General features: G+C 34.2%; 1 protein-coding gene and 1 non-coding gene across 2 annotated transcripts; one reads left to right on the forward strand and one right to left on the reverse strand.

Moving 5' to 3' along the window:
• Positions 1 to 2,944: 2,944 nt before the first annotated feature.
• On the reverse strand, positions 2,945 to 5,915 carry LOC132051520 (pentatricopeptide repeat-containing protein At3g63370, chloroplastic). Its single transcript, XM_059442655.1, has one exon. It carries the CDS (start codon positions 5,860 to 5,862, stop codon positions 3,013 to 3,015), a length of 2,850 nt encoding a protein of 949 aa, XP_059298638.1. The 5' UTR covers positions 5,863 to 5,915; the 3' UTR covers positions 2,945 to 3,012.
• A 156-nt stretch (positions 5,916 to 6,071) lies between these two features.
• On the forward strand, positions 6,072 to 6,143 carry TRNAE-UUC (transfer RNA glutamic acid (anticodon UUC)). The gene has a single exon. It is a non-coding gene; the product is annotated as a tRNA-Glu (tRNA).
• The last annotated feature ends 4,484 nt before the right edge of the window (positions 6,144 to 10,627 follow it).

Raw genomic sequence — 10,627 nt, forward strand, 5'->3', positions numbered from 1 at the left:
AAACCATAGTAATTTAATATAATCGTCACATATTTATCCGTGTAGATATAGAAACCATGGTAATTGCATTATATATGAACATGACTGTTGATTTAAACAAAAATAAAAAGAACTTAAAAGTATTCAACTAATCACGTCATTATTCATGTAAAGGAGAAACAGTTCCTATCTGTTTTATTATTCCAGGATTAAAGTTTAAAGGTTTACTATTTCAAGAGTAAATTTCAAAGTTTTACTACTTACGAATAAATTTTAAAATTCTACTAATTCGGGAGTAAATTTAAGAGTTCTACTACTTCCGGAGTAGAGTTTAAATTTGCTACTTCAGGAGCAGATTTCTGAGTCTACTACTTTAGGAGCAGATTTCTGAATTTATTACTTGAGGAGTAGATTTTTGAATTTACTACTTCGGAAGTAATACATAGAATATTTTTTCTCAATTATTCTACCTCTTCTGGAGGTGAGGCGTGATATATTAACAACCAAGTATATATTCGTAATTATAAGCTTTACTAAATATTGTCACATTCACTTCAGAGAATGGATCTGTATTTGTGATATCTATCAAAAGTTCTCATTCTTCAGAAATTGAGCATATCCGAATGTGTCTTAAGCATATCAAATAATGATAGCTTAGTACTCTTTTAAGATATTGCTACTTCATGAGCAAATCGAAATATATATATAATGTAGAGAATTTCTAACATATTCTCCATTATAATCACAGTAAGCCTCCAAAATATTTACCACTGCTGATGGTCATTTATATTTATAAACTACCAAAATTTCAGTTCTTCTTTTAATATAAAATAAAATGTATGGTGTACGTACATATGGTTAAAGCGATACAGAGTAAATGGACCGATAAAGAATCCAATCAAGTCCAGAAGGGATTGGTTAGCCTATTAGTTTAAGGCATCACTTACCTCAGCACCTCCGTATGTGACAAAAGAGAAAGAAGTTAAAACAATATTACTGGGTTTCTGTGTTAATAAAACAACCAAACACTTGTGTAAATTATTACCACAAAATATAACATATAAAGCACATACCTCATGAAAAATTGTAAGCATGCTTGACTGCATTCACTATGAATCGTTCACTTTATTTTCAGTGCCGTCAAGCTCTCAAACTCGGTAATTGTAATATGGATTCAACTCTAATAAAAGATTAGAGACTCGTGCTGATAACATGTTATAAAATAATAAAGTTACAAAAAGAATATTGCAGAGAAAGAGAGAAGAGAGGAGATATCTTATTTCTCTTGTTAGGGATTCATTTACAATGAAGGAGAACCTCTATATTTATAGGAAAAAGTGACTTGATCCCAAAGTCACTAACCCTAATATTTCTCCTAAAGATAGACATTCACAATAATAAATAATATTTATAACACTTTCATTTATATTAGTTTTTATATAGGTCAATTAACCAAATAATATCAAAGTATTGTGCGTCTTTTATATATTTTCTTTGCAGTCTGATTTATCGACGCTCGAGGTTTGCAATTATTAGCTTCCGGATGATACCTTATTATTTTCGATCCCAACAAAAATGTTGATGAAAGTTCATGCAATTTGAATCTCGGAAAGTGAAATATAATACATAAATTGGGATAGAGGGAGCGGCACTAAGCTGATATCGTCATACTTCAGTAACGTTTTATGATGATGTTCATTGTTCCATGAGGGAAAGCAAATATCAATTCAGACCTTTCGAGTCTTTTCTCCTCAGACATGCATGCTTTCATTTGACTTAAAAACGCATAAAAATAACATTTAATTGAACAATATGCAACAATTTGTGTATTTACATTTTTTAAAAATATTATTTTTAGCAAATATCCATAGGAAGACATATTATACATCAAATCAGAAGTAAAAAAGTTGAGCCAAACACTTCAAATATAACCAAAAACTTAAAACAGTTCAAGACAAACATGTACCAATGTCCTTTCAGTTTACGAGTGCAAGAACATCAAATGTCCTCTCCAATAAGCTAGTCCCTCCGTCCCATTTTATGTGATGTTATTTGACCTAACATGAAATGTAAGAAAGAAAGACTGTTGAACAAGTAAAAAAATAAACTATAGATATTTGTGTGGTTATGAATCCTTACATTAAAAGTAAATGCGAAATTCACAGTTAAGTTATTTTTAGTAATATAGCAAGATATCACATCTCTTAGATTGGGATAGACGGAGTATATTTCTCAAATAGCGTAAGATACAATTACGAACACTTTGACAACCAGTTGTGGAGCCAAGTCACTAAAAAGAGTCAAAATATCAATTTACACCTTTCAAAGGATTCAACACATACTAATACTAGTATATATACATGAAATAAAATAAAAATATGACCTATTTTTTCCGGAGGAGTGTCAATTGACTCACCTTGGACAAACTTCACCAACTCCCTGTGCTTTTTTTTTTTTTTTTTTTTTTTTTAATGTGATCAGGTAGATGTACTTTTATTCATAAACATGGCCAAAAGACTGGCTTTATACGAGGGGTATACCAAAGGGTAAAGAATATACGAAAGTAAATGATTACAACAAAATCCTCCCAATTAGTGGCGGAGCCACATAGAGCCGAGGCGGTTCGTCCGAACCCCCTCGGCGGAAAAAAATACTATTTTTACAAGGTTAAAATTATTTTTTATGTATATATAGTAGATGTTGAACCTCATTAGTAGATGTTGAACCCCATTAGGCTTACTTTTTTATATTTTGAACCCCCTTAGCGGAAATCTTGGCTCCGCCACTGTTGATTGTTGTAGAGCTCATGAGCTCCTCCAAGTTGCCAAAGACTCGAACCACCTCCAAATTCTCTGAACATCAGGTCAAGGCAACAGAACTAATATTGCCGTTGGTTCACTACAAGAGGACATGCAAGCTAGCTCCATCGCTTATTGAAAAATATACTGAGCATGTCTTAAAGTGGATGTTACCGAGCAGTAAAGTTAGTTATGATCAGAAAGATCTGCTTGATAGGATAACCAATTACCGGTTTCACCAGAAATCTCCACAGGAGCATATCCCATTCCTGAAATGGTGAAATCTTTTGGCATCTCTGACTATGATATCTCGCTCTAGGAACTTTGAAGCTAGCTTGCTGAAAGTATGGCAATCACTACAGACGCGAAGATTTTTTGTGATTCGAATGGGGTTTCTATCAGTACTAGCAAGTAAACCATATGCAATAGCCAGTCTTTCACTGTGTCCTTTAAGCAACTTGACTTTTTCTTTTTCCTCCACATTGTGCAAAACATATTTGGTTTGAGCCACATAACCTGCTTCCTCCTCCAATTTCTCAGTGAGATGAGCTAATTTTTCATAAATCTTATTACACTCAGGGTGGGACTTGTCGTGAGCAACAAATGTATGAACCTTATCTCCTACCTCTATCCAACTACATGCAGGATCTTTCTTCAGCCCTTTTTCTTTAATTGTTACTCTGACTTCTTCTACATCGTCCCATCTATTTGTCGCAGCATACACATTAGATACAAGAACATAATTTCCTGGATTCTTGGGCTCTAATTCAAGAAGCTTCATTGCAGCAATTTCTCCTAACTCTTTATTAGAGTATACCTGACAAGCACCAAGGAGAGCACACCAGACGGCAGGTATATCCTCCAAGTTCATTGTTTTCACAATTTGGAATGCCTCTTCCAAGTGATTTGCACGTCCAAGCAAATCAACTAAACAAGCATAGTGTTCCGGCCAAGGCTCCAATCCGTACTTGCTTTGCATTATTTTGAAAATCCTTTTGCCATCTTCTATTAGTGCGGCATGGCTACATGCACGAAGTACAGCCAAGAAGGTTATGTGATCTGGGTGGATATTTTCCTTCTCCATCCCCGTGAATATATCAATGGCTTCCCTACCACGTCCATGTAATCCACAAGCATTTATCATGCTCGTCCAACAAAACGGATCTTTGCTCTTTAAATAATTAAACACCTTATATGAGTTCTCCAGAGTCCCACAGCTGGCATACATATCTATTAGAGAGCTTCTAAAGGAATCTTGCAGAAGGAATCCTTTTCTAACTAAAAATCCATGAATCTCTTTTCCTTTCCTTAAGGAAGATAAATCAGCAGCAGCATTGAGCATGCTTAGGACTGCAATGAAATCTGCCTCAATTTCCATTTCATTCATATAGAGCATGAGACCAAGAGCCTCATTTGCAAGACCATTTTCAACATAACTGCACATCATGCTTGTAAAGGATATGACATCTTTAACTTCACTCAACCTAAAAATACTATTTGCATAGTCCACATTCCCACAATCTCCATAAACACTCACAAGCGTTTTCTGTATGACCGGATCATACAGTCCTTTTTTAATCACATAACAGTGAATTTCTTTTGCAAGTAAGTTGCACCTCAACTCGGTACAAGCAAGGAGGACACTTCCAATCATAAGGGCATCAACATTGCTTCCTGCTGCCTGTACCTCACGAAATAATTGCACGGCCTTCTGGGGAAAATTATTCTGAGAATAAGCAGCAATAATTGTTGTCCAAGAGACATTATCTCTATGCAGCATCCTATCAAAGACAGAGACCATGTAATCTAACTTATCACACTTGGCATACATATCTACAAGAGTATTGCCAACCTGCAAATCACTAGCCAAACCATTTCGCAGTGAAAAGGCATGAATTTCCATACCATTTAACAAATTTCCTTGTCTTCCAGATGCAACAAGCATACTCATAAGCGAGACATGGTCAGGTTTCTGACCCGCATTCTTCATCTCATGAAACAAATTAATCGCTTCATCATAAAGTCCATTTTGCACGTACCCTGATATCATGGAATTCCAAGAAATGTTGTCCTTTTCTTGCATATGGAAGAATATTTTAGCAGCTTCATCGACTCTATTGTTCTTACCGTACACCATTAACAACGCATTCACAACGTACATATCAACAGAATAACCAAGTTTCACAACAACACCATGAATCTCAGCCCCAAATTTTCCAAATTTTGTCTCCTCACATGCTTGAATAGCCGAAACAAAAGTATAAGCCGTCGGTTCAACACTAGCATTCAACATTTCTATAAATAGACTTAAAGCTTCTTGATTCATCCCATTTACCACATAAGCAGAAATCATAGAATTCCAAGAAACAACATCCTCTCTTTCACTCATTCCATCAAACAACAATGTAGCTGCCCCAATGTCATTACACTTAGTATACATACTCACTAGTGAATTCACCACAAAAATATTAGAAATAAGCCCAACTTTTATTGCAAGACCATGTATTTCACTTCCATAATACAAACATTCAACCTGACTAGTAGCCTTCAATGTACTAGAAAGTGTATGTGCATCTAAACAAACACCCAAAAACCTCATATCTCTATACAACTCAAGTGCTTTAAAAGGTACCCCATTTAAAACACAACCACCAATCATTGCATTCCAAGTAAAAACAGTTCTTTCAGGCATTTTATCAAACACCTTAGCTGCATCACCAATTGACCCACATTTTCCATACATAAAAACAATCTTGGTGTTCAAGAAAGCTGAATCATTATGCTCTAAATCAAATTTAAGAACATGGGTATGGATTTGTTTGCCTTGTTTTAGAGCTTTTTGGGTTGCACAAAGCTCTAATAACAGTGAATAAGTCTCGTATATACATTTTTGAGATGAGTTTTTATGAGTAATTAAATTAGTGAGAGTTAAAAATGATTCTTTGAAGTTGCTTTGCGGGCAAATTTGTTTGATTATGGCGGGTTTTTGAGACACGTGGCAGATTTTGAATGGTGGAACTTTGTGATTATTCGTTGCTAATGAGGAAAACAAAGACACGTTTTGCAATATTGAATTGGTAGCCATTTTGTTTGCAAAAGAAAATTTTAAGAATCCAATATTGTAGTGGTTGGGAAATGGAGTAAATATTAAATAATGGTAGTGCAGATAAAAGTTTAGTTTATTTACATTTTAGTTCCTTGAAAAAGGTTTTATTACGCAGTTTCTGCACTCTAATGTAATCATTTCAGCTTCGAGAATGTCTAGAACCAGACGTGAGAATTCCTAACAACGTCTCCGTTATCGTCCAGCGGTTAGGATATCTGGCTTTCACCCAGGAGACCCGGGTTCGATTCCCGGTAACGGAATTTTTTTCTCCATCGTCTCAAATTATATCTCGTTTTTTTATTTTACACACCCTTTTAAGAAATATTTCATGTTAATTCTTTCTTGATTTGGTGATTGGACACTTTTTTGAATAAAAAATTAAAGGCTAAGTGGACACTCTTATAGACCGGAGGGAGTATTAATTAGGAGAGGTATTTGACTATTTTACCCTTATTTATGTTTAAGTTATAATCTCTCTCCATTAATGTTTACTCTACTTATGTGTTATCTCTATTAATGACAAAATTTTACTAAGGATAAAATGAGGAAAAAAATAGTTAACTGTGTCTTGAACTTCTAAAAAAGAAAATAATTTAAGACAATTATTTTTAGTAATTAACCATGACAGATAATTTGAGATGGAAGGAGTAGTATTTATTTTGGATGACAGTCAAGATATCTCAGAATAAAGATCCATTTGTCTGAATCTAAATGGTTCGGAAAGACTATTAAGTGCATTTATTTACATTAAGAGATTTTGAATAAAGTCTTAATATCACTAAAAGATACTTTTGTGTGGATACTTTTCATCACCACTCTGTCCACCCAGGGGTGAAGGAGGAAGGGCCAAGGGAGTTCAGATTCGAATCCTCTTCGGCGGAAAATTACACTGTTTATGCATGGTTAAAATTATTTTTTATGTATATATATAGTAGACGTTAAATCCCTTTTGGCTTCTTTGTGTGTTTACTTTTTCATATTTTGAACCTCCGTAGTGAAAATTCTGGCTCCGCCACTGTGTCCATCATTATTCAGGAGCGGATTTAGAGGGTGGGGAGGGTGTTCACCCGAACATTTTCGGCAAAAAATTATATTGTACATATAGGGTAGATTTTTTATATTTATGTCATATATTAACTTTTGAATACCCTAAACATTTGCAAAAGGTTAGTTCAAGCGGTTCGGGGTGTTCAAAATTGTCTCTAACGTCCTAGTTTCAATTCCCAAGGACAACATTATTTTTTATATTTAGCTTTTGTTGTTTTTCCCGAACCCCCTGAGCGAAAATCCTAGATCTACCGCTGCCACCATTGACCACCTCTACCATCACCGCCAACCACTAGCCACCACCTATGTCATCACAATCACCACTACTATCAGTCGTTACGACGCCTACCACCTCCATCATTATAATCACCACCACCGCCACCAATTCCGACATGACTATCAACTACTGCCACAATTGTGATCAATCCTTACAACCAATTACCTCCACCATAACAACTAGCACCACCTCCAATTGCCACTAACACCATCATCAACCACCTCACGTTCTTCAATCACCACTACTAATGCCGCCAACTACTAACATCGACCAACTCTACCATCACAACCACTACTACCAACTGCCACCATCGCGCCAGTCACCACAACAAAAATCATACTTCACTCATCACAACTATCGCCATCATCATTACTAGCCACTTGCAGCAAACATCACAATTCTTCAGTCGTCCTACCCTTTCTAGACCCCACTTGTGAATGACATTAGGTATATTGTTGTTGTTGTAGCACCAACTATCACCACCACTACAAACCATCTCCACCAACACTAACGAATGTACACGTTTTGATTTTTTATCAAATAATGATTTTATTTTATTAAATTTATATTTTTTCTAATATCTAATCTTTATTTAAGTTGTATATTAATATGTTTAATCATTCAGTGTTCAGATCTGGAAACAACATATCAATCATTCATTGCTTAGATCTAGAAAGAACATCTTAATTATTCAGATTTAGATGTCTTAATCTTAATAGCCTTGTTTCACTATTTTAATGGTGTCAGTTTGGCTGGGCCTTTTTAGTTTTGAATCAACACGCTATATTTAATATTGTCAATTTTAAGGCTCAGTCTGGAAAGCCATCCGGTAATGAAAATAAAGAAAAATAAGTAAAAAAATAAAAACTAAAAAATAGGAGCAATTACATGGAATTAAAGAAGTAAAGGTCGAGAAATGAGAAGAAAGGAAACGAAAGATAAATAATTTAAAAGAAAGTATATTTTAAAAACAATTTAAAAATTAAAAACAATAAAAGAAATTAAAATAATAGAAATAGAAAAATTAAAAAGTAAAGAAATTTATGAGTGAATCCCACTTTACCCCCCTAACATTTAAGGGTTGGGAAAAGATACCCCCCTCATATATTGAATGGAACGATAACCTCCTTATCCAATATTTTCCGGTGAGAATCTTTTGTTTTTAATAAAGATTTTTTTTCTTTTTCTTTCTAGAATTAAATACAATATATAACTCTTGTATTGTCCCATTCACCTATTCTTCTGAAAATAATGTATAACAACTACTTGAAAAATTCTATTAAAAAATTTCAAGCTATATTTCGTTCGCCTTTTTTTTTTTTTTTTTTTTTGGGGTTGGTGGACTAGAGGGCCAAGATCTTAATTATTATACAATCTAAATATAGTCTAGTATTAGTACTCGCGCGAGCGGATGATATTAAAAGACACTAATCTATGTTACATTGTGATGTCGCTTGTTTGAGTGCATTGTATCGTAACAAAATGTCAAGTATCATCTAATTTTCAATATAATATACTCAAATTAACGATATTTCAGTGAAATTAAAGGAAACAAATTACATGTTTTTAAATATTATTTGATTTAATCTTTAGATTTAATTCATAATAAATATGTGTATACACACACACACACACATTTTTCTCTAACCCTTTTCTCATTCTGTTTTTCTTACTATGATATTTTAATTATTTTCTTTTTCATTTAGTATCTTACGTTTAATCAAAATAATATCATATATGATTTTAGTCATGATTTTGAATTCATCCAAAATATAAATAGAAACTTTCTCTTGTTACTTCTCGTAAGATATATTGATAAGTTTAATAATTACTACTTAGCACTATTTTACATAAGCAATTGAATTATCTTCTCTTTGGTTTCCAGTCCACCAAATTTTCTATTTTAATTTTAATTGTTAATATATATATAGACGAAAGATTCAAAACTTGGACATATAGAGAAAAGTATAGGTAAGATTTAACAAAGATTAAATCTCGTTTCAATTGCTAGTTTAGTGACTTTTTATTATTTTTTTGAAATTAATTACTTATTCTCACCGGAAAATATTGGATAGGGGGTTATCGTTCCCATTCAATATGTGAGGGGGGTATCGTTTCCCAACCCTTAAATGTTTGGGGGGGGGGGGGTAAAGTGGGATTCACTTGAAATTTATTTTAAAAAAAAAAAAGTAACCTTGTAATTACACTATGTAACTAGCAATTCTCCCCCCCCCCCCCCCCCCAAAAAAAAAAAAAAAAAAACTAAGAATTAAAGAGTGTATTACCTCCCTCAATTACACCAAATTACATGTTGATCAATTAATTACTTGGTCAAACAAATATGTCAAAACTGTATAATTAGACCCAAATTCAAGCACATGATGGCTTTTCAAACATGCTCCAAGTGATTTTCAATCTTAAATTGGAGATAGATTAGATAATTTATTTTTATTAAGATTAAAGCGTTTGAGAGGGTGATTGACAAGAATGACTTTATAAGTGGGGAATCTTAAACTTTTGACTCCACTTGCCTTATTGGCAAAACTTCAAATTTAAGAAATTTTGATTTTTGACTTTGAAGGTTTGTCTATGAGGCAACCATTGGCCAAAAGTGCAAGATCACTCTTTCCAAAGTCATTTGGTGAAATTTTCTGTATCTGAAATATGAATGCACATCTGAATACCAAATAATTAAGACTATTTGTTGTCTTAATATCTGAATGAATATTTTTTTTAAGCATAACTTAATAATATAAAATTCATATAAAATAATATATTTTTTTTATATATATATATGGTGATAACTAACTGTGATGGTTGTGGATGCCAATTAAGCGTGGTGGTGTTGAATGTTGATGGTGATGGTATTGGTGGTTGTGGATATGTAGTAGCTAGTGGTGATGGTAGCTGTCACGACCCAGCCCCGTAGGCCGCGACTAGCGCCCGAACTGGGCACCCTTACGTACCGTGTCAAAACGGTAACTTACATATTTAGGAAAAATTTGGGCAGAGTTTCCTCGTTTTTCGTACTAACCAAAAATTAACCCGCACCTCAAAAAAATAAATAAAGGCCGCACAAAATAACATATTCATATACACATGTATAGGGCGAGCTCGCAAGGCTGCCGCGGATAACCGCCCAAACACATAATACATACATAGACCGTACAGATAGGGACCATAACCCACTCTTTATGTCTACTGTGCCTCTAAATATACAGACTGTAATCAAGACGGACAGGTCTCATTGCATCTAATAAGTATACGTACAAAGCAAACGAACAACGACGACATATACCAAAAATATCCTCCGGGGCAAATGGAGACCTCCAAAAGGGAACCGATCCCGCGTGGTGATTCAAAAGGCTCGTACCCCGGGGAAAACAGCCCCCCAAGAAAAGGGGGCGAAAAATGACCGAG

This window comes from Lycium ferocissimum, chromosome 1 (assembly GCF_029784015.1).
Source record: "Lycium ferocissimum isolate CSIRO_LF1 chromosome 1, AGI_CSIRO_Lferr_CH_V1, whole genome shotgun sequence".
Classification (NCBI taxonomy): domain Eukaryota; kingdom Viridiplantae; phylum Streptophyta; class Magnoliopsida; order Solanales; family Solanaceae; genus Lycium; species Lycium ferocissimum.